The sequence below is a fragment of the Balaenoptera musculus genome, chromosome 2 (genome assembly GCF_009873245.2).
Source record: "Balaenoptera musculus isolate JJ_BM4_2016_0621 chromosome 2, mBalMus1.pri.v3, whole genome shotgun sequence".
Lineage (NCBI taxonomy): Eukaryota > Metazoa > Chordata > Mammalia > Artiodactyla > Balaenopteridae > Balaenoptera > Balaenoptera musculus.
The window spans coordinates 151772649-151799313 of NC_045786.1; the positions used below are offsets into that span (position 1 = coordinate 151772649).

The window sequence follows — 26665 nt, forward strand, 5'->3', positions numbered from 1 at the left end:
TTTGTTAAAGGTGGCAAGAATATACAGTGGAGAAAAGACAACCTTGTCAATAAGTGGTGCTGAGAAAACTGCACAGCTACATGTAAAAGAATGAAATTAGAATACTCCCTAACACCATATACAAAAATAAACTCAAAATGTATTGGAGACCTAAATGTAAGGCCAGACACTATAAAACTCTTAGAGGAAAACATAGGCAGAACACTCTATGACATAAATCACAGCAAGATCCTTTTTGACCCACCTTCTAGAGAAATGGAAATTAAAACAAAAATAAACAAATGGGACACAAGGAAACTTAAAAGCTTTTGCACAGCAAAGGAAACCATAAACAAGATGAAAAGACAGCCCTCAGAATGGGAGAAAATATTTGCAAATGAAGCAACTGACAAAGGATTAATCTCCAAAATTTACAAGCAGCTCATGCAGCTCAATATCAAAAAAACAAACAACCCAATCCAAAAATGGGCAGAAGACCTAAATAGACATTTCTCCAAAGAAGATATACAGATTGCCAACAAACACATGAAAGGATGCTCAACATCACTAATCATTAGAGAAATGCAAATCAAAACTGTAGTGAGGTATCACCTCACACCGGTCAGAATGGCCATCATCAAAAAATCTACAAACAATAAATGCTGGAGAGGGTGTGGAGAAAAGGGAACCCTCTTGCACTGCTGGTGGGAATGTAAATTGATACAGCCACTATGGAGAACAGTATGGAGGTTCCTTTAAAAACTAAAAATAGAACTACCATATGTCCCAGGAATCCCACTGTTGTGCATATACCCTGAGAAAACCATAATTTAAAAAGAGTCATGTACTATAGTGTTTATTGCAGCACTATTTACAATAGCCAGGACATGGAAGCAACCTAAATGTCCATTGACAGATGAATGGGTAAAGAAGATGTGACCCATATATACAATGGAATATTACTCAGCCATAAAAAGAAACAAAATTGAGTTATTTGTAGTGAGGTTGATGGAGCCTAGAGTCTGTCATACAGAGTGAAGTAAGTCAGAAAGAGAAAAACAAATTCCACATGCTAACACATATATATGGAATCTAAAAAGGAAATGGTTCTGAAGAACCTAGGGGCTGGACAGGAATAAAGACGCAGACGTAGAGAATGGACTTGAGGACACGGGGAGGGGGAAGGGTAAGCTGGGATGAAGTGAGAGATTAGCACTGACATATATACACTACCATATGTAAAATAGATAGCTAGTGGGAAGCAGCTGCATAGCACAGGGCGATCCGCTCTGTGCTTTGTGACCACTTAGAGCGGTGGGATAGGGAGGATGGGAGAGAGATGCAAGAGGGAGGGGACATGGGGATATATGTATACATATAGCTGATTCACTTTGTTGTACAACAGAAACTAATACAACATTGTAAAGTAATTATACTCCAATAAAGGTGTTAAAAACATTAAAAAAAAATTAGATCTATAGTCAAGAGAAAAAAAAAAAAAAGAAAGAAACATGTTCCAGTTAAAATTTATCAAAGGCAATGTGTGTCGAAAATATGCCCTGGCAGGGCTGGTAGCTAAGGCCAGTACAGAGGGTATCAGCTCATGGAGAGAGAGAGAGAAGAGCAGGTTCCATCCTTCTGGTGATGGTGAGCCAGTGATGAAGACTCAGGCAGGACCTACAGCCTCTGTCCCAGGTACCGAGTAAGAAGCATCTTACCTATATGAGCTCATTTACTTATCACACCAACCTGTGAGGTGGGGACAGTTCTTTTCCCATTTTACAGATAAGGAATTTGAGGACCAGGAAAGAGAAGTCACTTCTTCAAGGTTATCCAGCTAGTATGTGGCGGAGCTGGGATTTAAACGCAGGCAGGGGCTGTGCTGCTGTCAACCTGTATGATGTGCACCCTCTCAGCCAAGACTTTCAGGTAGAAAAAAAGATAATCATACTAGGTGCTAGGCCACTGAGATTGTCCTGGGTCCTCCTCTGGGCCCGGCTGTCTTAGCTGGCAGGGATTGGAACCAAATGGCGTACATTGTCCTTTTTACCATTTTGCGGCATTTCGTTCCCTTGCTTACATTGTTCCTTCCTGGCCAGGCAACAGTGGTCTCCCATCTCACCTGCTAGGCTCCTTTCGTTTGGTTCATCAACTGGTAGCCTCACCTGTGATGCCAAGAGGGCTGTTAGCTCACTCTGTTTCTGTCCTCCCATCCCAGGTACCATATCAGTGAACAGCAGGCGCACGCCGTTCACCGCTAGTGGGGAGAGCGAGATCCTGGACCTGGAGGGGGACATGTACCTGGGCGGGCTGCCGGAGAACCGTGCTGGCCTCATCCTCCCCACTGAGCTCTGGACCGCCATGCTCAACTATGGCTACGTGGGCTGCATCCGTGACCTGTTCATTGACGGGCGCAGCAAGAACATCCGGCAGCTGGCAGAGATGCAGAATGCTGCGGGCGTCAAGTCCTCCTGCTCACGGATGAGCGCTAAGCAGTGTGACAGCTACCCCTGCAAGAACAACGCCGTGTGCAAAGATGGCTGGAACCGCTTCATCTGCGACTGCACGGGCACCGGCTACTGGGGACGAACCTGCGAGAGGGGTGAGTAGGCCCTCGTAGTGGCCCACTGGGTCTGAGTGGGGGTGACGTGCTGCAGCTGTGTCCCTGGATAGACCTGCCTGTGCTTCCTTTGCTACTACAGGCGCTCCCTTTGGTCCTCCCTGTGCTTGCTTTCTTCTGGAGAAGAAATTTCTTGGGTTCACTGCTTTCCAGATCATACCCTTTCTAGTTCCGGATGCTTGGATTTGTTTGGCTAGGGTTGGGTTGCAGAGAGGGAAACTTTAGAGTAAATATTACCATGATCATGATAGTTTCTTGATTAAGTGTTAGACCTCTATTTGAGAAGGTGAATTCTTTTGGGATTCTGGGTGGGCTCACCAACTGAATGTTTCATTTGTTCATTTAACTCATGCTTTTTGATGCTTTCTACATGCTAGCTCTTGGATTAGGCTTTAGAAATACACTATTGAACAAAATAGCCCCAGCCCTGTTCTATGGAGCTTGCTGCCTAGTGGAATACTTAGCTGTTAAATAATCACAGACATGTTGAGTTTTATAAGAAGCAGTGTTATGTGTTGGTTAAGAACATGAATTCTGGGGCCAGACTGGGTGAGAGATGTGGCCCTCATGGAGCGATACAAACTTTCTCAAGATCTTTGAGACTTTATTTCCTCATTTGCAAAATGGAGATAATTAGGTACCTACCTCACAGGATATTAATGATGATTAAGTGAGTCAGTAGGTTTCTGGACTATGGAAAGCATTTAGTAAATGTTAGCGATTGTTACAGTCATAATTATTGTCATCAACATCATTAAAGGAAAAGCACAGAGAAGTTTGGGAGGCCTTTGCAAGGGGACCCAACATACTGTAGAGGTTCATAGAAAGCTTCTTCAAGAAAGAAATATATAGGTTGAGACTTGAAATGTAAGTAAGAGTTAGCTTGGCAACGAGGTGGGAGGAAGCCGGATGTCTTTTACATGAGGACAACGTGTGCCAAGAGGTAAGAGACCATGGCACACTGGGACTTTCCTGGCGGTCCAGTGGTTGAGACTTCGCCTTCCAATGCAGGGGATGCGAGTTCGATCCCTGGTTGGGGAGCTCAGATCCCACATGCCTCGCAGCCAAAAAACCAAAACATAAGCAACAGAAGCAATATTGTAACAAATTCAATAAAGACTTTAAAAATGGTCCACATCAAGGAAAAAAAAAATCTTAAAAAAAAATCTCCTCTAAAAAAAAATAAAAAGAGACCATGGCACAGTTGAGGAACCAAACAAAGTCCATAACAGAATGGAGTGTGTAGTGAGGTGGGGGGAAGGGTGTGAGAGGTGGCTGAAGAGTTGGGGGACAAAGAGTGGGGGCTGACCCTTTACAACAGGCCAGGATGCTGGGGGAAGCCCCTTTCTCTCTACCGCTTTATGACCTTACACTTGCACTGAATTTACAGTTTGGGTAAAGGGCAGAGATAAAGGTAAGCAAAGAGACGACATCAAGACAAGGAGATCCTAGTCTATAAGCCACATCCAGATTGCAGCTTGGTTAATTGTTTTATATGCCAAGCACACAGAATCTGGCTGGCTGTCCATGAGTTGTCAGTCTCTATTTTGTATGAAAGGATAATTTACATAGTTATCAAGTTTTGCTGAGGGCATAATTCTAGGGCTTTGAGGATACTGTGTCTGTAGTAGAGATAGTTTCTGTCTACAGAAGCTTATCATTTCTTTAGCTGAGGAGTTGACACATCGATATAAGAAGCAGTAATAAAATGATACAAGGCAGCAGCATGGGCTGGACCACTAGGGGGACATGGAAATTTAGTGAAGACTTTCCTGAGGAGAGGGACATGCAGGGTCTCATCCTTAAAGACTACCAGTGGCCAGAATTGTCCAGGTATCAGAAGTCTGTTGATAAGGAGGGATCCTGGAACATGCTTGGATAACCAGTCAAGGATTTTCAAGGAGTCATTTTTGTGAGGTCAACCATATTGCTAGTTAAAGTATATTTCAAGAGAACTGCAAACCTTCCCTACAGCTGGACCAAAAGGAGGACAGAAGATATTGGAGTAAAGGAAAAGGAGCTTTTTTGGGGCTCATAGAAGTGAAATTCAGATTCACTGAATTTTCAAAGCAGCCACCCCAGAACATGAGCTAAGACGGGGAGGCGGCCATCTGGAACAGAAGTGGGTCTCATTTGGCTGGCCAGTCTGTCAAGCTCCTGAACTCTTTCCAAATCTCTTTTTAGGGTAGACTATCCTGGTTGCTGGTTTGGGGAGATAGAAAAGTCATTCGACCTCTGGGATGCATGAGACCATTTTGGTATAAGCCAGGAAATTGTGGATCATCCACTGTCTAGGAAGGTAGTTTAAGAACTGAAGGTCCCTTCAGACATCTCACTTCTTTCTCCTGGGTATCTTTCCAACTCAAGGGCCTTGTGGTTACTGAAGACAAGCAGCAGTGACTGGAGACAGCTGAGCAAGGTGTCCCTGAGATCAGCTGTTCCAAGGGCAAATCAATGGGAGTTGGTCCAAGATTTGCCAAGTACAGTGAAAGTCACTGCACCTTTTACGTTGTCACTTCTGACTAGTCATTAAAAGGCAGCTGATTGGGGATATATGAGGGACAATTATTCCTGGTACAGTGCAGCCAAGAATCATCCATTGTGGCCAAATGAGAAGGAGCCTGGCAAATTTAAGACATTTAATCTACATGTCGCTCAAATCCCAGATGGTTCAACTGATTGTTTTGTTCCCCCACTAATTGTTTTTTTGGCCCTGTATTGTTCCCGACACCATGTTCAGAATGAATCAGTGGAGTGTAAAAATGATAGGACTCTGCTTTGCTGGCAAGGAAAATCGTTTCCCTATGACGCTGTTTTTCTTTATTGAAACTGATTCGTCAGTGGAGATGCTTTTGACTTTTGTTCATTTTTCATACATGCAGCAGACATTTATTGAAACCCTAATTTGTTCCAGGCACTGTATTAGATGCTGGCAATGCAAAGAAACCCAAAAACCGACACAGCTTCTGGTTTTGATCAAGGGGTGTATAGTCCTACTGGACAAGGAAAGGTGGGAACTGTGCTAACGCTTGGTAGATGTCATGCCTGATGTTTTAGGGGAATAGCAGGGTAGACAGATGGGAGAGGCCGTGGCTACATGGGTGAGTGATGGTTGGGAAAAGGGGACCTGAGGTTTCTTAGATTTTCTGGTCTGCTATTAATAATAAAACTATGGCCTCTCTCTACCTCTGACCCTCAGTATGCATTATAGGCACTTCTGAAGAGTGGTAAAGGAAGAGCATTAACATTCTTTATGCAAGAGCGTGATCCCCTTTGTCAAGGAATGCTGCGCCACCCACCATAACACCATCAACAAGTTCACTCAATTTACCATTCTCTAATTTTTTCCTAGAAGCATTAACCCTAAGCCTAGAATTGATCATTTGTACCAAATGTGATAAGACTAAGACAATTCCTAAGGCAGTGTGTCCCATCTAGCCCCAACTGTGTCCTATACTTGGGCTTCATAATAGTGTCCATCCCTTGGTATCACTAGCCCCACAACAGGAATGGTAGTGTTTGAAAGAGGCACTTGTTTCTATAAAATGGAGAAAGCATAAGTGGGTTGCTGAAAACTGGTATTCAGAGACAAAGCAGAGTCAGGGATGGCTCAGGTCAGACACTGGATCAAAATAGCCCAAGAACCCAAGCAAAGTGAGCAAGCACATCTGTCTAAGGTACAACTCCCAGGTTAAAGGTGTCAGCCAAAGACAAAGGAATAAGGCAAGGGAAATAGGAAATATATGAGTACATGAGACTAAGGTTGATTTGCATGAGTGTCTTTCTCTGATAGTAAAAATGGATGTCTCTCGCTTGTACCCTCACAAGAGTGCTTCTACTGCCTATGAAGATGAGCAACTCTAAATTTTGACATATAACAGTTGGCTTGATGTTGTATTTAGATTTTTTTTTCACCATGATCTGATACTGTTCTAAGGAGATGTAGATAGATCCACCCTTTCCAGTTGTTCAACTGTAGCTGTTCTGGTTTGTTATTTGTTAATCATATTGATGTGGGAGACATCTCCATGACCTAAAAAGCTAAGGTCTGCTTAGCTACTTCATGCCTTGTTTGGTTGAAATGCTTTACTCTGCTGGAAGATTGCCTGCCATTTTTAAAATCCTATTGTGTAGAGGAAACATTCTGTCTTATCTAAGATGATATGATCAGTTGACTTGGGACAACAGAGGTATCTTCTCCTTGTCAGTGTAGCCAGACTGCTTAGTTCAATTAGTGGGGACCAAGTGTCAATAGGCAAGGCTGTGGATTTAATTTATTTGTGGACCATCGAGCTTCAATTTGAGGCCACTGCACATTCTATCCTCTTCCCTAGATGGCTTTTCCTGAATGTATGCCATCATTTGTTTAGCAAGAAATAAAATAGGACTCAGCACAGGTTCATCCCTATGACAAAAATAACCTATACTATAGCACTTAGAGTCAGGATGGCCTAGTGGTTAATGGCATGAATTTTAGTCAGATGGACCTTGGTTCCTGAGTTGGTTCTGTCAGTAGCTAGGTAATATACAACAAATTTTTTATTTCATCCAAGTCTCAGTTTCCTTATCTGTAAAATGGGGACACTGATACTTACTAGGTAAGGTTCTCTTGGTTGCAAGCTACAGAATTGACAATGGCTAACAGAGTAAAGGAAGAAGACGTATTGCATGATTACCTAGAGAGTTATTGATCAAATGACGATCTGACGAACTACATCTTGAAAAGGGAAGCAGAACAACTCTGGGGATCCCAAGCCACTGTGATTGAAGTGATGCGTCTCTCTTGACCTACAGGTTCTGGAGTTTTCCATTCACGGTTTATGTTTTCCAAAAAGAGAACCTGATTGGCCCAGTTTAGTTCATCTGCCTATTCTTCTACAGTCAGCTCTGTCCAGGCGGGCAGTCACCTAGAATAGATGTGAAGGATCACCTAACATGTAAATATATAACCTTACTGAACCATTTTCTTAGTGTTCTTTCATGGCTAAGCTTGGGGTACCCTGATCCATAAGGCCATGTCCTGTTATAGATGCCCAGCCACATGGACTACTTCTGTGTGATAAACAGAAATATTTCCTGGGGTCATGGAAATTGGATGCCTTTGAGAATATTAAATTGTAGAACTAAGAAAATGTGATAGAGAGGGTAAATCTGCTCTTCTCACTGGTCCCCGGGATTCCATTTATCTGACATAAACACCAGCTGAAAACCAAGAATGCAGATATTACGAGTTCTCTCAAATGACCCTGTTCCAGCAGGAAAGGCTTGCAGGCAGCAGCTGCTCGGGGACTTCGCTTTCAGCCAGCCCCTCTGATGGCTGCTGTGTGCTCCTGGGGCAGCAGTACATCCTGCTGGGAAGGGTGAGACACTGACTTTAGAGGAGGCTAGAGTGCGTCATTTGGATGCCACATGGAAATCAGGGCATCAGGACATAGCAGGCCTGGCAGATTCAGTTGATGTTACCTGTACCTAATCCTTATTCCAGCAAGGGAGGAATTGGAAGCCCTGAGAAGTTAATGTCACTTTAACTTGGAGCAGCTGTAGAATGGTTAAAATTCATGGATCCTGACGCCTAATCCACTGTACTTTCCATTACATTGAGTAGCCTTTCCTCCTCTTATATATGAAAGGGGTTGGATTATAAGGTCATTGAAGGAAAAACAGTGCATTAGGTATTTTTGTTTTCCCACAGTCTCCAGCACTGTGCTATACACATACTACGAGGTTATTAAATGTTGGAGGAAGGGTCCCAGTCCTCTGTCCTGGGTCTCCTCCTGGTCTGCACATTGCCCTTTGTGCCCTCATCCACTGCCATGGTGTCAAAGGTTATCTATATGTCAGTGATTCCCAAATCAGTCTCTCTAGCCTCGAACTCTCTCTGGAACCCCAGATTTCTATATCCAGTTGTCTGCTTGACATCTTCATTTGGATATCTGATAGCTATCTTAATCATAACATTGAAAAATAGAAATCTTCAGTGCCCCCTCCCTGCCCTAGCCTTTTTTTTTTCTTTTCTTTTTTTTTTTACTTTTAGTTTTTCCCATCTCAGTAAATGGCATCACCACTGTCCTTGGCATTTTCCTCGATTTTTCTTCTCCCATCTCATTCAGTCTGTCTCAGCAAGTTCCTGTCGTCTCCTCATCTGAATCCATCCTGCTTCTGTCCACTTCTCTCCCTCTCCACTACTATCATCCTAGGTCAACCTACATCGATCTCTTCTTTGGAAAACTAGGTAGCATGTCATATGTTATGAAAAGCTCAAATTCATTTTGCGCCTTCCTCAGAGTATTGAAGTGAGATTATTAAAATATTTAAATATTCAACACATTCTTAAGTAGCTTTAGTTTCAGTGGCTTTTGGTCCCTCAAATTGCAGGAAATGAAGCTATGATACTTCTTTGGAATTAACTTCAACATTCACATTTCCATACCTTTTCTCTGTACCAAGCTTGGTGAGCTAAGTTGTGAGGATACAAATTTGTAGAAGACATAGTTGCAATTCTTGAGCTCACAGTCTAATAATCTGCAAATTGTAATGCAATCTACCAAGGGCAATGATCCAGGAATATCATAGGAAAGAATGAGATAACAATTAGAAAGCAAAATATGTCCAACATGATATACCACTTTATAACCAGTTCTGGATCTGCTGGGGTCTGCTCAGACTGACTCACTGGTGTGGGAACAAAAGAAACCCTGGCTTCCAGGGTCAAATATAAAAAAGCTTGTTGCTTTCCCTTGTTCCAGTGCCATTGAGGCTCTGCTCCTATTCCCCTAGGAACATCCAGGCCCTTTATTTAGATATGTGACCTTGAGATTCTTACTTGGATCCTCTGGCCTCTCTGTTCTGCAAAAATAGAATGAGGCAATTGGGTTTCATGCTCTCTCAGGGCCCATCCAATTATAAAGCTCTGTGATTGTCAAATGTCATCAGCTTGGCAGTGGCTTCCTTATCCTGAGTAGAGGGGTAAAGGTGAGTGAAGGGCAGGGCAGGGATGCTAGTCCTTGTTCCTTGCGGTCTGCAGTGCTGTCTGGGTTAGGAGGCTCAGTTTAGTCATATCAGCATTGCAGTGAAGTTGTCACCTCTCTGATTCATTCAATACGAATACCTTGATATACTGGGAATACTTCAGGTCCATGACTTAAAAGTTTTAATTTCTGGATTAATGAATAGAGCCTTGGATTTCTTAAGATCATTAAAGACTGTCTCTTTTTCAGTCCATTGTTTACCCCCTTTCAAGGGTAAATACATGTATTAGAGAAAGAGGGCCCCCAAGAAATACATAATTTATCAACATCAACCAACATGTCCCCATTTTTTCTTTTTTAAAAAAAATTTATTTATTTATTTATTTATTTATTTATTTATTTATTTATTTTTGGCTGTGTTGGGTCTTCGTTTCTGTGCGAGGGCTTCCTCTAGTTGCGGCAAGCGGGGGCCGCTCTTCATCACGGTGCGCGGGCCTCTCACTATCGCAGCCTCTCTTGTTGCGGAGCACAGGCTCCAGACGCGCAGGCTCAGTAGTTGTGGCTCACGGGCCTAGTTGCTCCGCGGCATGTGGGATCTTCCCAGACCAGGGCTCGAACCCGTGTCCCCTGCATAAGCAGGCAGATTCTCAACCACTGTGCCACCAGGGAAGCCCTCCCCATTTTTTCTTATCCATTGGTGCTTTTTTAATTTTTATTTTATATTGGAGTATAGTTGATTAACAATGTTATGTTAGTGTCAGGTGTACAGCAAAGTGATTCAGTTGTACATATACATGTATCCATTCTTTTTCAAATTCTTTTCCCATTTAGCTTATTACAGAGTATTGAGCAGAGTTCCCTGTGCTGTACAGTAGGTCCTTGTTGGTTATCTATTTTAAACATAGCAGTGTGTACATGTCAATCCCAAGCTCCCAATCTATCCCTCCCCTCCCACACTTCCCCCCTGGTAACCATAAGTTCCTTCTCTAAGTCTGTGAGTCTGTGTCTATTTTGTAAATAAATTCATTTGTATCATTTTTTAAGATTCCGCATATAAGCAATATCATATGATATTTATCTTCCTCTGTCTGACTTACTTTACTTAGCATGATAATCTCAAGGTCCATCTATCTATGTTGCTGCAAATGGCATTATTTCATTCTTTTTAATGGCTGAGTAATATTCCATTGTATGTATGTACCACATCTTTTTTAAAAAAAATTTTTATCAGAGTATAATTGCTTTACAATGTTGTGTTAGTTTCTGCTGTACAGCAAAGTGCATCAGTTATACGTATACATGTACCCCCTCTTTTTTGGATTTCCTTCACATTTAGGTCACCACAGAGCATTGAGTAGAGTTCCCTGTGCTATACAGTAGGTTCTCATTAGTTATCTATTTTATACACAGTAGTGTATATATGTCAATCCCAATCTCCCCATTCATCCCACCCCACCACCTCCTTGGTACCCATAAGTTTGTTCTCTACATCTCTGTCTCTATTTCTGCTTTGCAAATAAGTTCATCTGTACTATTTTTCTAGATTCCACATATAAGCAATATTATATGATATTTGTTTTTCTCTTTCTGACTTACTTCACTCTGTATGACAGTCTCTAGGTCTGTCCATGTCTCTGCAAATGGCACTGTTTTTTATGTCTGAGTAATATTCCATTGTATATATGTACCACTTCTTCTTTATCCATTCCTCTGTTGATGGACATACAGGTTGCTTCCATGTCTTGGCTATTGTAAATAGTGCTGCAATGAACATTGGGATGCATGTGCCCTTTTGAACCATGTTTGTCTCCAGATATATGACCAGGAATGGGATTGCTGGATCATATGGTAACTCTGTTTTTAGTTTCTTAAGGAACCTCCATACTGTTCTCCATAGTGCCTGTACCAATTTACATTCCCACCAGCAGTGTAGGAGGGTTCCCTTTTCTCCACACTCTCTCCAGCATTTATTGTTTGTAGACTTTTGATGATGGCTGTTCTGACTGGTGTGAGGTGATACCTCATTGTAGTTTTGATTTGCACTTCTCTAATAATTAGTGATGTTGAGCATCTTTTCATGTGCCTCTTGGCCATCTGTATGTCTTCTTTGAAGAAATGTCACTTTAGGTCTTCTGCCCATTTTTTAATTGGGTTAAGACCCACAGCTATATCTCTGGTGATGACCGTAGTGTTGCTCAGATTCAGCCTCTTCTTGTTTCTCTTCCTGTTCTCCTTACCACAGGCCCAGGATTGTATGATCCCAGGAAATTGTCCTATAGTCCATGAACCCTTCCTAAGTGTTATTCTGCCAGGTTAGGGTCTGAGATACCCCTGATCAGAGCTTCTCCTAATGGTCTAAAGAAGAGAGTAAGGGAAGAAGATTCTAGTTGTTTGAGAAGCTTGAAGCTCCAGGGGTCTCAGAAGGACAGGCTGGGGACTTTGGCGATCTTTGGAAAATCTACAGCTAGGCCTGTGTTCAGCCTGAGAATGTGAAGGTCAGCACTTTGAGGCAGCGTGTGACAGCTGCTTAGAACTGTGACACACCTGCTGTTGGCTGTGATTCTGCCAAATGCAGAGACATGGTGGCCATTTATATTACTGCTTTGTACCTTTATTACTGCCTTTGCTAAAAGCTGCTTAACTGCCAGCAGACATCTGCCCATTATTGATGCAGTAAACTGAGATGCTGCTAAATTATGAGAAACAAGTGCTTCAAAATGCAACACAAGGGGATTGTCATAGCATTTTTTAGCATCTTTGGCTTTGTGGGTCTTTTCACAGATAGATGAACCCTTCCTTGCTCCAGTCTGGATTAAGAGGAAAGGAAAGTTAACTTTTTTGAGAGAAATTATATGCCTGCTTTGTATTCTTAATATACACTGGGCCATTTAACCCTCACATCCATTCTGCAGGCTGCGTAATCTTAGCCTCATTTCCTAGATGAAGAAAATAAGGCCCCAAGTCATTCATTCCAAAGCACCTGTTGAGTACTGTGTGCCAGCGGCCGCACTGATCCTTCGAGATACAAGAGAATTGATTGTGATGTTCCTCATAAACATATCAATATATTCTGATACCTGAGGAAAGGACATAAATGCGAGGAGAAATATCATGGACAGTGTCAGAGCGTGGGTGACACTAGAGCTGACGCTTGGTGGAGTAGCAGGAATCTCCCGGGAAGACCAGGCAGGGAAAAGTATTTCAGGCAGAAGAAACAGATATGCAAAGATGACTTCTGTAAACAGGAAGTTTTCCTCGTGGATGGTATCTAAGTCTTAAATTTGAGGGGATGTTTTAGAAGGTGTAGCTGAAGAAGTGGTAGGGCCAGTTGTGAGGCACCTTGTTTGTTCTCCCCACAAGTTTGGACCTTGCCAAACTCGTAAGGGGGCATGCCAGTTTTAGCAATGGGGTCACAAAGTCAGATCCCTCTGGCAAGGGATGATTGGCATGTGGGAGACAGTAGGCCAAGAGACCAGTGTGCGTTAGTTCAGTTTGCATTTATATTAACTCAGGGTGGGAAATAAGAGTCCTAACTGCGATAGGGAGAATGGAGGTCGAGTTCTGGGTGCACATCCAATAGATATTTAAGGGGCAATGTTGATAGGATTTACTAACCAGTCATACACAGCTAAAGAGTGGCCGAGACTGGATTAGAATAAGGGTTTGGTCGTAGAAGCCCGTTGTTTCTTCCCTGTGCTACTCAAGCATCTCAGATCAATTGGAGAGTCTTGGGAGGAGTGGGGAAGAGTGAGGTAGCGATTAAGGGGATATAGCTAGGAGTCGCCTATATATACTGGTCCCACTCTGAACATATGTGACTTATTCTCTCTCTGTGCCTCAGTTTCCCTATTTACCACTGAGAATATCAACAATGGTTGCTTAATTGGCTTTTTGTGAGCCTCTTTATTATAGAGTCAAAGTGTATGTTGTGCTCACAGAGATCATAAGCCAGCATGTCCCTTTCTGAAGCTAGAATTCTGCAATTCAAGAATGAAAAAATTCTCAGACTGGTGTTTTCATTACTCAGTTTTTTCTTGTGTTGTAGAAATGACCTAGATATGATTTCTGTGTTTAAGTATATGATATAGGCTAGAACTTAACAGGGGGAAGGAAGGTTGCACCAGAAGGGAACATACCAAAGCATGCTTTTCTCCATACTTCACATGGTTTGTATTTGGAATCAAGACGTGACTAGTGTAATCCCAGATTTTGAAGAATTATGCTAAAATGGTCTGTTGTTACTGTGATTATCTCAACCAAGCTTTGCATATATTTGGTGGAAAAATGAATTGTTTCTCTTTCTCTTGTAAAAGTGGCCATATTTGAGATTAAGCTAAAAGATTCTTTCCTTATAGGTAGGAAAAATCGTATTTTTAATTTCTCTGTATTCTGGTCTCCCATTAGGACTTCACATCAATGGCACCCAGTACTGAGGGTTGTGTATGTGTGAGTGATAGAGCACACGTGTAGTTTCCCTCTAGTTTCTGAGATGTTTTTCTGTTCTGTTTTTAATATAATCAGAGATTATTAAGGAAGAGAAACGCAAACATGTAACAGTCATGAATAGAAGGGCCAAACTGAAACCTAGACCTGGATTGATCCAAAGAAAACCAGATGAGTGTAAAGCGCTGTAGAATTATTTATCTCGCCAGAGGCCAGATACAATCCAGCACAACCACTCAACCCCCAGTTCTAGATCAGGAAACTGAGGGCTCCAGGTAGGAAATAAGTTGCCCAAAGAATAGAATATAGTGTTTCTAGCCCCTCCTTTTGGTTCTCCTATCATTGGATTTTTCAAAGAAATCCGAAGATACTGCAGGAGCAGTATTTGTGCATATTTTATGAAGATGTATGTTTATGTCCCCATGGATTACTAAGCAGTACAATCATGCATTGTAACAAAGGTATTTGGTTAGTCTCCAGTCTTTTTCTTTTTTTTTTTTTTAAAGCTCTTGGACTGTCAGACGGGAAGTCATGCCCTTGAATCCCTTAAGGTGGTAGATTTTCTTTTTAATTAATTAATTAATTAATTTATTTATTTATGGCTGTGTTGGGTCTTCGTTTCTGCGCAAGGGCCCTCTCCAGTTGCGGCAAGTGGAGGCCGCTCTTCATTGCGGTGCGCGGGCCTCTCACTATTGCGGCCTCTCTTGTTGTGGAGCACAGGCTCCAGAAGCGCAGGCTCAGCAATTGTGTCTCACGGGCCTAGTTGCTCCGCGGCATGTGGGATCTTCCCAGACCAGGGCTCGAACCCGTGTCCCCTGCATTGGCAGGCAGATTCCCAACCACTGCACCACCAGGGAAGCCCCAGTCTTATTCTTGTTGGTAAATTTATTTAGAATGTTGACAATTGATTTAGAGAAAAGAAATATGAAGGGAAAAGACATGTGTACATGTCTCTTATTTCATCAACGATCCCATATTACCCCATATGACAAATAAATCCAGCCCAACAGAGAGAATTTTGGAGTGACAAGTGCATTTGGGACTTGGGGCCGGAAACCCTGGGTATATAGCTCCCAAAGGCCCCCTTCTGTGGAATATTGGGCAGCTATGTCCCTGGCAAGGAAATGCAAGGTTTCTTGGAGATCACTTCATGCTTCTTAGCATGTTTAACCTTTACAGCAAGGCGTTCTCATCAAAATGACAAGCCCCAGCAGAGCCTTCTGAGAGGCCAGTTAATCAGGAACCTTATGAAATCTGTGGGGTTAGCACGCGCCCCCTCTTTTTGCCTCCAGGGAAAGAAAGCCGTGTGTCTTTCAGATTTCAGTCTTCTCTGCAAGCCCCTCATCTGGAGCTTCCTGCTGTGACCCACAGATATTTGAATATTGTTTTCCTGTGGTCTCCCAGGGCCACATACTGACACCAGCTAAGGCTAGTACATTTTTAATCTCCATCAGCGACATTGTAAGGAAAGATGACTGCTCTGATGTTTGCTTACTTGAAATCTCCCTAGTCCAGAAATCTTCAGACCCCCAGAAAGGATCTGAAGATAGTGGCTCACTCTTTTTTTTTTTTAAAGATTTTTTTAGTTTATCTCTTTCTCTTTACGGAAGTTGACCAATAGTGACTATTTTTTAAATAAATTTATTTATTTATTTTTGGCTGTGTTGGGTCTTCGTTTCTGTGCAAGGGCTTTCTCTAGTTGCGGTGAGTGGGGGCCACTCTTCATCGCGGTGCGCGGGCCTGTCACTGTCGCAGCCTCTCTTGTTGCGGAGCACAGGCTCCAGACACGCAGGCTCAGTAGTTGTGGCTCACGGGCCCAGTTGCTCCGCGGCATGTGGGATCTTCCCAGACCAGGGCTCGAACCCGTGTCCCCTGCATTGGCAGGCAGATTCTCAACCACTGCGCCACCAGGGAAGCCCGTGGCTCACTCTTAATGTCACCACATATGGTGGCAGGCGGTTGCTGACAGGGACCTCAACTCCAGCTGCTGTCTCTGCTCCCTTTGCCCCATTTCTCAGGCTGTAATGAAACTTATTTCACAAGCAACCCAGCTTCTCCAGACACCGTAAGATGGAGCCTCCTGTGGAAATCCACAAAGTCAAGTCTATGTTGAGGCAGAAGTAGAAAGAGAAAAGATTGATGAGTAAAAGTCATGTAGCTGTACAGGTGATAAAAACATTTATTGGGATGAGGGTGGGGGTGACTCTATCAGAATTTAGATTCATATTTAGTTGGAAAAGACCTCTGAGGTTTTTGAGTCTGACCTAACATCTGATGCATGAACACCCTTGACAAAATCGCTGAAATGTTGTATGGACTCTATGGGAACATTTTCTGTTTCCATATGCTGTGCTAAATGCACAGTAGTGTGTAGCTTAATCGTTGCGATAACTGTGTAAGATAGGTGCTATTTCATTCTCAGTTTACATCTGAGGAATGGGGGTCACGGCTAGGTTAAATAACTTGCCTAAGGTCACCTGGTTCTTCTGGACCTTTCACTCCAGAGCCTACTCTTTTGTGATATTCTACTGCTCGCAGTGACAAGGGAGCTCACTCTTTAAGAAGCTGCTGTTTCAGTTTTGGAGAGCACCAAATACAGACGTACCCCGGAGATATTGCAGGTTTGGTTCCAGACCACCTCAATAAAGTAAATATCACAGTAAAGTGAGTCACATGAAGTTTTTGGTTTTCCAGTGCACGTGAAAGCTATGTTTATGTTATACTGTAGTCTGTTAAGTGTGCAATAGCATTATGTCTAAAAAATATGTATACCTTAATGTAAAAATACTTTATTGCTAAAAAATGCTACCCATCATCTGAGCCTTCAGTGAGCTGTCATCTTTTTTGCTGGTGGAAGGTTGGAAATATTGCAAGAATTACCAAAATGTGACACAGAGACACAAAGTGAGCAAATGCCATCGGAAAAATGGTGCTGATAGTCTTGTTCAACACAGGGTTGCCACAGACCTTCAATTTGTAAAACACACAATATCTGCTAAGCACAATAAAGCAAAGTGCAATAAAATTAGGTATACCTTTATTCTAAATATCTCCCGTTTGCTGTAAACTGAAGTCTCTATTCTTCTAATATCTTTCTTTTGATCTTGGTTCTGGCTTTGGGAACTATACAGGATTTAATCCCTCAATTAATATTTACTTGGTACTTACTGTGCCTTGGACACCTGGGATACATAGAACTATCAAACCTAAACGCTCTTCTGTAGTAGACCTTTAGTTAGTTAAAGAGGATTGTCATTTTTCCACTGAAAGGTTGTCAGTCATTCTCAGGATAAACTTTATTAGTTTCTTCAAGTAGTCCTCCTCTGTTGTGGTTTTGAGTTCCTCCATAATCCACTAGTCATTGAGGGAATGAAGGAAGGTGAGGAGGGGCTGAGTATTCACTGAATGCAAGGATGGCTTCCAGGACCAGGGAACTTTGTGGCTCTGCCCCTTTAAGCAGCAGGCATTTGTTACTAATGCAATAACCCATATGATTGTTGGACATTGTAACGTCATATGGACTATGGATTTGTGAGGCCAGTGGGATTCACTGGTATATTTCTGAGAGGTGATTGCTAGTTGCATATCCTGAAAAAAAAATATCTTGAGCCCACAATAGACAGCATCACATTTATTTCCTAATCTTATTGCTCAAAATAGTCCTAGACTGAGTGTGGTTAAATCACATATTTCAAAAGCAAGGCTACATTTATCTTTGGCCTTAGGAATATCTCAGGGTATCACTTGACAAGGAAACCGTGGTTTTGACAAATATCAGCAGATATAGAATCATTGAATGCTGGAGTTGGTCAGAAACATAAAAATCATATATTCTGGTGCTGATAAGTTACAAAGGAAGAACTGAGGTTCGGATGGTTATGTATTACACAAGTGGTCCAAAGTCATACAGGTAGTCATGGTGGGACTCGTATCTCAATATTTTGAAACCTGGACCATAGCTCTCGATCCTAAAGCAATGTCAGGAGGTGCTCTAGCTTTGTGCCTTTGGGGTAGTCTTCCTGTGTAGCTGACAGTTAGATCCTTGTGCAATGCAGCTCCGAACCTTTCTGCACAAGCTCAGTGGGTCCTTGTGATTTTTTTTTACATGTAATAGTCCCTTTATTTATTGCAAATAGGCTAGGCAATTAATTCACAGTTAGCAGCTTATCGCCTGGGAAATCTCATTACCCAAACCTTACATTATCAACACATCTGTTTAAAAAGAGATGCTTAAAGAAGTGGTCTGAATATTCAGATTCCTGATCATCTCCAAGAATAGGGGAACTACTGAAAGGCAACTTTGGAGAGAGTGTAAGGTCGTACCAAGGTTATCAAACCCACTGAAATGCACGCCTCAGGAGGTATAAAAAGGGAATTCACATTTACTGAGTACCTGTTACATGCCAGGTATAACTTGATGTTTAAGATGCAGGAGCTCTGGTGTCGAACAGAGCTGGATATGAATGCTAATTCCATCACTGATTATTATATGATCTTGGGAGTGTTTTTAACCTCTCTGAACTTCAGCTTTCTGATCTATAAAACAAACTCGGGGTTGTTGTGAGGCTTAAATAAAATGATTATGTAAAAATCTTAGCACAACGCCTGTAACTTTGTGTTTACTACCTGGAGGAGTATTAGTCTCTCATTTAAATTTAGAACAAGCTTATAAAGTTTGAGGTGTCATTCATATCTTTTAATTAAACCAAGGCTCAGAAAGATGAAATAACTTGTCATAGTCACAACATTAGTGAATCCTGGAGGGAGCATTGGTAAAACCCAGTCCATCAGATTTTCTGTTATGCTTTGCCATTCCTTAAAATGGGAGGTCTTGGAGGTCGGATCTGGTATCACATGAGGGAATCAGAGCTGTGGGGAAATGGAGAGATCCTTGTTTATCTTCCAACCCTGTCTGTTCTCTGCTTCAGGACTTTCAGGGGTGAATCGAAGGAATAAGCAGTGCTAGAAGCTGTGCATTTGAAGTAAATTCAGGATTTAGAAGAGTGATCGGGATCTTCCCCATCCTCTTGCCTACATTCTTGATTCCTGAGTAAAGGAGAGGAGCTCTTAAGTTTCCATGGGGCTGCTCCAAAAAAGCACAAAATCTATACAGCTTGGGGCTGGTGGCGATAGACTTTGCCCTATCACGGTTTATCCAGGGCCACCATGTACCCAAATTCACACCTACATTCACACCCACATGTACACACAGACACACCACACGCTTCAGCCATAAACCTGGACCTCTCTGTATTTTGTTTTGCTTATCTGTCTCCTGCCATCAAGCATGTATCAAGTATCCCACTGCCAAGGATAGAAAAGCAGTTCACTCCGTGTTTGTGGAGGGAAAACATGAAAGGCTGAATGAAAGCCTAAATGAGTGGGGTTAACTCTAAGAGTTACTCTACTGGAGTTAGAATTCTGGTTTACTAGCTGATAAATTTGGAGAAACCTGGGGCCTGAATGTCCCTCCTCTCTACCCCCAGACACACACACACAGATTGGGATTTTCTGGTGGGCAGAGGTGGAGATGTGCCTGGAGGAGAGTCGTCCAGCAGCTCCCTTAGGCCGAGGCCTAGTGTCTTTGCCCTGTAACAGCTATTCCCAGCATTATCTGTAGAGAAGCAAGAGTCAGTGTTGCTTAGTGGACAGATGGGCAGGCTTGGAAAGAACGAAGCTCGGGTAGAAGGAGAAGCTGACTCGTGCATCCTGGGCAGGCACTTCTACCATCTGAAACAATGCACTGACCTTGGTGAGAAGAGTTGCCAGTTCCCTTTTGCTCCCTCTCACTCTTTTCCCTTGCCCTTCCCTGTCATCCTTACTCTTCCCCCTCTTTCCTCTTCTTTATTTCTTCCTGGTCAGTCTCACACAGTCCTTTCTTCCCTTGTCTATCCATCTTTTAGGCTTCATACAGCAATGATGTCTACCTTTTAATGGACAGTTCCTTCCCAGAGGGATGAAGTTGACCCTTGTTTGTTCAAAATGATTGGCATGGAGGCTGCCATAAAATGCGGGCTGACACCTAGGTCTGCCTAGACAGGTGACAGAGGTAGAAGGGAAGGACAGGCCCCCAAGGCCTCTGCAAGCACATTGCCTAACCTGGAAGCAATCTCTTTTTGAACTGTGATAATGAGAGGTGGTCTTGGCAAGAGGGGGTCATGACTCTGCAAAACCAAATGGCTAAAATTTCGTGGGGAACGCAGAGCAGTGCACTGGGATATCAGTCCCTACTCGAGGGTATGACTTAGCTGCTGCAGAAGAGGCTCTCTCTTTCTAATGTTGGGTTTGCCCCCTGGGGCTTTCTGTAAATGGAGGTTGATGGCAGTGGTGTGATGGGGAAGCAGTATGTCCTCAAGATGAAGCTGAACAGAAAGGTTTCTTTGTAAGTTTTCTTTTCCCCTTTCTTCCTTCAGTTCTCTCACTTCTTGCTCACCCTTCTTTCACCTTCCTGCTTTTCTTGCCCTCAGCCCTTTCAGAACACTTGTCATTTTTTTCCCTCTGTGTATGACATGTTTGACCCATCCCATTTTTTTCACTCCAGAGAAGTGTTCCTGGGGGCTCTGACGGAACAATTGAAATAACGAACCTTGACTTTGGTAGGACTCTTATTATTATGTCTTCATAAAATGCTAATCAGTAAAGTAATCTCCAGGTTATAGTTCTGTTAGGAGTGTTTACCACTGCTGGGAAGAAGCCTCATAAAGAATTGTCACCATTGGATTATTACCAATATTCTAGGTCATGGATCTCCATTTTAAAAAATAAACACTTGTGATTACAAAAGTGATATATGTTCACTGTAGAAAATTTGGATATATGGAAATTTATTTGTTCAACTTTTTATTTAGCCAATATTGAGTACCTATTTCGTGGCAGATAATGAAAAAAGCTAAAATCAAGCATAACTATACCAGCCAGAGATGGTCATTGTTAACATGCTGGAATGCTTTATTTTATTCCTTTGGGCAATGTATGTATAAAATATATATCTTAAAAGTAATTTTCTATCCTGAGTTTTTCAGTTAGCTTTCATAGATTCAATTATATCATAATTTCAAAATTATATCATAATTTCAAAATTATATCATAATGTCAGTTTAGCATTATGTTATAACCTTTATCTCAAATTATTAAAAAAACCCTTAAAAGTATTTTTTATGACTTCACAGTAGCTATATTTGCCAGTTACTGCCTCAGTAAGGTTGTTAATAAGCCACTCCAAAACGCAGTGGCCTACAGCAAACAACATTTAAATTTTATAACTACAGATCTGTGGGTAGGTCAGGGAGGCTGTCCTCCAAGCTGTGAAATGGCTGGACATAGCTGCAGGTTTTGAAGTTGGATTTGAGTCCACTCCATGGTCTTCACATTCTCCTTGGACCAGAAGCTACCCAGGGAGTATTTTCTTGGCAAGATAATACTTATGACCATCATTGCAGAAGGGCTTAAGGAGAAGAAGCCTAAGACCCAGCAGGATCAGTTGCGGAAAATCATCAGCTTCAGCACTAGAGGTGAGGCAGAAAGATGGGATACCTGGTTTGAGGGTGGCTCCACAAAACATAACAGAGGCCAGGAAACTTCAGTGGGATAAGGTGCTCAGACATCTGGGCTCTCTAGGAATAGTAAGGAATGATTGAATCCCATGTTTTTGTTTGTTTTAAAATTCAGAATCACTGAATTATGCTCTTGTAATCTGTGCTGATTTACTTTTAAGTCTGCAATTCTTTTCCTGCTTGAGGTTTTATCAGGGCTCTGAATGTGTGCTGCTTAGGGTTCTGGTATTCAGGCTATTATTTTCTTTTTTTCAGGCTATTATTTTTGGTATTTCTCTGTTCTTAATGCTTGGTGTCCTGTTTCTCTCCTGATGGACCTCTAAATTTTATTTCTTTTGTATCTGTCCCTCTGCTTTTAGTTGGTATTTATTTTTTGAAATACATACTCCATTTTGCACAGTAGATAACATGCTCTAGGAAGGCCAGAACCATGCCTTCACCACTGCCCAGGGCCTGATGTATAGTGTGTACTTAACACATGTTTGTTGATAATGATAGATTCAGGGCACAGGTACCCTCAATCTTTTCATCCAAAAACTTGACAAATCTTTTCTTTTTAATCCATATATTCTCCCTCCCATGCACATCGTCTTGCTCTAGGCTTATATTTCATGCTTACAGCCAAAAATTTCCTGCAGGAAACCTAGTTTTTATGTGTTTATTTCAAATATAATTTTCTAAGGAAGGAGCATGATTATCCAAGCAGAGTTTGCCAATGTCAAGGCATCAGTCAGTGTTAGAAGAGCTGATTTAGAGTGGTCAGTGGTAACAGAGACTAATGAAATTGATGAGGCTTAATAACTTGTATTCTCTCCAAAGAGAAACTTTTCCTGGCCAGAATTTCATAAGGAGCTTGTTGCCCTAGGTCAACTATATTGCATCAGGACACTGTGAGTGTGAAGGAAAGGAGAAATTGATTTGGGGGGTGGTGGAAGGGATATTGTGTGGGTAAGGCTGATGCCATAGAATGTTAGCAGAAAACCATCTATTACCACTATGGTTTACTACCATTCAGCAAATATTGATTGAGACCCTATCATGTGATAGCCACCAGGATAAGAACAAAGGATACAAAAGGTAAATGATGTCTTCAGTCTTCAGGAAGCTCAAGGTCATGCTAGGTGACTGCATCCAGGAAGATAGATTGGACATGAAGCCCATATAACCAAGATCCCGTTCTTACTGCTGCATGAACGACCTTATTTAAGGTACAAGATTAATTGGAGGTGGAGGAGGAGAGGGGAAGAGAATGGGCCTAGATCTGAGTCAAAATAGAACTACAATTTCTCTACTCCCAGAAACAGTGAGCATGGTAAGACTTTTCTCTAAAGTGGCAGAAAAACTTCTGCTAGGTGAGGATCAGGGTATTAGTGTAAAATATTAAGAGAGCCAAATAACACACATCTACATCTGTGAAGATAAATGAAACAGACACACACACACACACACCCTTTCCAGTTTACTGGTTCATTTATCTGCTATTCCGTGACTGATGAAATTATCGCAGTTTCAGATGCAGGATCAAAATAAAGTCATTTTAACATGACTATAGTTAACACTGCTGTATGGTATATTTGAAAGTTAAGAGAGTAGATCTTAAGATTTCTCATAACAAGGAAAAAAACCACTTTTTTCTTTCTTTTTTGGGAGGGTATCTATATGACATGATGGATGTTAACTTACTGTGGTGATCATTTCACAATACGTATAAATCGAGTCATGCTGTACACCTTAAGCTCCCACAGTGCTATATATCACTTATATCTCAATACAACTGGGAAAAGTCATTTATTCCAAAGACTCACCATTTCAAGGATGTATCATACTATATAAAAGAAAGCTCTTGCATGTTATGCTGTTCTTCACACCATCACTTAAAATGATATTCATTCGAATATTACTTAGTGCCTACAATATGCCAGACAGAATATGACAACCCCTGAGTGATACAGCGGTGGGCAAAAATTGACCCAGCCTTGACCTCATAGAACTTACAGTCTGGCGACAGGAGAAAGGCATCAAATAATCATCAACTAAACATAGAATTTGAAACTTTCTTAAACTTGAGAAGTGTGGAAAACCTGGCCTAGTTGGAGGATCCAGAAATATTTTCCCGAAGTAATGATGCTTGAGCTGATCTTTGGAAGATAGACAAGAGGTGCCCAGGCAAGGGTGGATGTAGTCTTCCAGGCAGAAGGTTGTTGCAAGCCCAAGGGATGAAAAGGAGAATGTCAAGGTAAAGTCCAAGGAACAGAAGCTGGGTTGGTGGGGTTGGAGTACAGAGAGGGAGAGTGGAGGGGGAGGCAGGGGCATGGTCATATAGACCTCTGATAGTACAGTGTGGTACTGATTTAGACTTTATCCTAAAGGCAATGACAGATTGTTGAATAGTGATAAGCAGAGAAGTAACATGACCATGATTTATGATTTATGATTTATTTATTTATTTATTTATTTATTTATTTTCAGGATTTAGTTTTTAAAGATCACTTTGGCTATGGGATGGAGAGTGGATTGGAGGAGACTAACAGTTGATGCTAAAATGCTGGTTCTCCAGGAAAGAGTCAATAGTGGACTAAATTTGGACTAGGGCAGTGACTGAATGTGAAGGGAAGTGAGAGAATTTGAGATATCTTTAGGAAGTCGTATATTCATAGCATTTGAGATGTCAAAGAAAAACAAATCAGGGCTTGGTAAGGAGAGACTTTTGTTCAAAAAGATTATTGCAAGGGAAGGAAAGGCACTATTGCAATAGGGAGAATGCTATGACAATGAGTTCTGAAAGTACTGGAAAATCAAACAAAACAGAAAAAAAAGGTTTTTTTTCTTTTCTAGGGAAAAAAAGGCAAGCAGGGATAAGCAGAATCTTTGGAGGGGATGTTGGACAAGCATGGGGAAATAGCCATTGGTTCTGACAGCAATAAGGTCTCACTGTGGTTGGCTGATTCCCAGGAGAAACTGATAAGGGAGTCATGTTCCACTTTTTGTGTCTGTATTCAAGCTTGGGGGCACACACAGTTCAAGGTGAGGGACCTGTAGGAATGACTCAAGTTTGGTCAAGACAAAGCAGAGGATAAGAAATGGCAATTGTGAACGCTTGGTTACAGTACAATCCGCCATGACCCAAGAGATGACTTTTCAGGGGCAAACAGGAGAGGCCGAAGCTTCTCAGTGGATCAGTGAATCCTTGTACCCCTTTCTCTAGGGGAGAGTCAATATCTTCATTTTATTTTAGGGATTGGCAGAGTTTTCTTACAGCCTTGAGTTCATTTACCCTCACAACGCCCAAAGAAGTCTGTTAGAGTAGGAAGAGTTGGATTAGCAGTCAGTCTTCTGTCCACTTCTTTTACAGAAGAGGAAGCCATACTCTAGAGAGGGAAATTGACTTACCCAAGATATCACAGCTAGATGGTAGGAAGACTGTGACCTGGACCCTGAACTTCCAACATCCAGTCTGGGAATGATCTTGCTTTATGTGGCTGCTTCCCATCTGGGAATTTTCATGACACTTCGGTGTAGCACTGTAGATTCCTCCCAGGTAGCAGATTGAAGTGCTTTCCACCCTCTCCATCTGCTACACAGCTATATCCACAGATATTTACTATACACACATCATGCCTATCTTATTCTGAAGGATGCAAGATGTCAATTTGAAATTTAATCCAATTCCCTTACTTAAGTTTTCGATTCCCATCATCGTGCTCTATCTTGTGCTTGGCTTGGCCATCCTGGGGTTCAGGATGTAGTTGAAAGGCAGACGTGACTTTGGTGTGACAGATAGATTATGAATGTGGTGTGGCAGATAGACTGTAGTCTTTGGGGGCAGGCAAAACTTGGTTAGAATCCTGTGTCTAACATTCACTAGCTGTTGTCACCTAGGTCAAGTCATTTATGTTCTTGAAACCTTATTTTTTTCATTTGTAGAGTTGGATACTTATAATTGCTTCACTTGATTATTCCAAGTATTAGATGGGGATATAGTGATGTTAGCCATCCTTTTATTGGACATGTACTCTGTGTCAGGCATTGTGCAAAGTGCTTTACAGAATTATCTTTTTTTATTCACTTATTATTGTTCACTTTTTATTCACATATGCCTAATATGTTCCAGGCATCCTTCTAGGGACACAGAGAAAAAAACCTGACAAAATTTCTTGCCCCCATGGAGTTTACAAGCTAGTGGGGAGAAATAGAAAATAAGCAGAAGACATTAAAATATGTATATGTTTTTGTCAGATAAGTGCTCTGGAGAAAAGTGAAACAGCTAAAAGAAAAACAAAGTAAAGTAGGGGGTGGGAAAGTGTCAGGGAGTTGCTGAGTGTGGTGTAGCCGGGAGGTCGGTCAGTGTGCCTATGGAGACTGCAGGCCCAGTTGAGCTAATTTGCTTTTTGGTAAAATATAGCAGTTGGTAGATTTCCCCTTCCTTCCCTTGCCCCGCCTTCCTACTTTTAATCCCTTAATGCATTGAGCATCTGTGGTATTGCCTATGTTAGTCACTGGGGACGTGAAGTTGAATGTTTCTTTTATCCCCTAATCTACCTACCCTTCTCCCCACTTAATCCCCAATTTGTTCCACAAAGATTTAAGACAAATAAAACAAATACGAAGTGGTCCCATCTTTTTAATTCCTCGGCTTGGGCCATGCTGGAGTGGTTTGGCATCTGGAAGCTGAACTGTCCCAGGGGTCCAGTGCATCTCTCAAGTGCACTGTAGGAAGTTGTAGAATTGGCACTATGGTACCTTAGCCTGCACCCCGGGGGTGAGCCCTGAAAATCTGCTCAGCCCATTGAGGGCCTCCTGTTGGGCTTCCCCAGCCTGTCCTCTTTGCAGACGGTGAGTGCCTTCATTCAAACTGTAGGTAGGGCCTTGAGGCTTGGAGCTGCAGCTGCAGCCCAGGAGAGCTTTGCTTCCAACACCCACCCACCCCGACCCCCAGGAGAGGGAGGGAAAGAATTTACCAGGATGCAGTAGAAAAAGGGCATAGGGATGTAAACATTTTCAAATTAGTTTCAGATATCCAGTCTTAGCTATCAGCGACAGCTGTGGGTTTAATCACTGAAACTCTTTTTCCATTTGGGAGCAGCATGTGACCCCTGAGGAGG

General features: G+C 42.1%; 1 protein-coding gene across 1 annotated transcript in view; it reads left to right on the forward strand.

Moving 5' to 3' along the window:
• Positions 1-26665, forward strand: part of LOC118889935 (neurexin-3) — a 745585-nt gene that overhangs the window by 483031 nt on the left and 235889 nt on the right. Inside the window, exon 8 of the mRNA XM_036842062.1 lies at positions 2198-2581. Coding sequence (XP_036697957.1) covers positions 2198-2581 — 384 coding nt within the window. The remainder of the gene's footprint in view (positions 1-2197; positions 2582-26665) is intronic.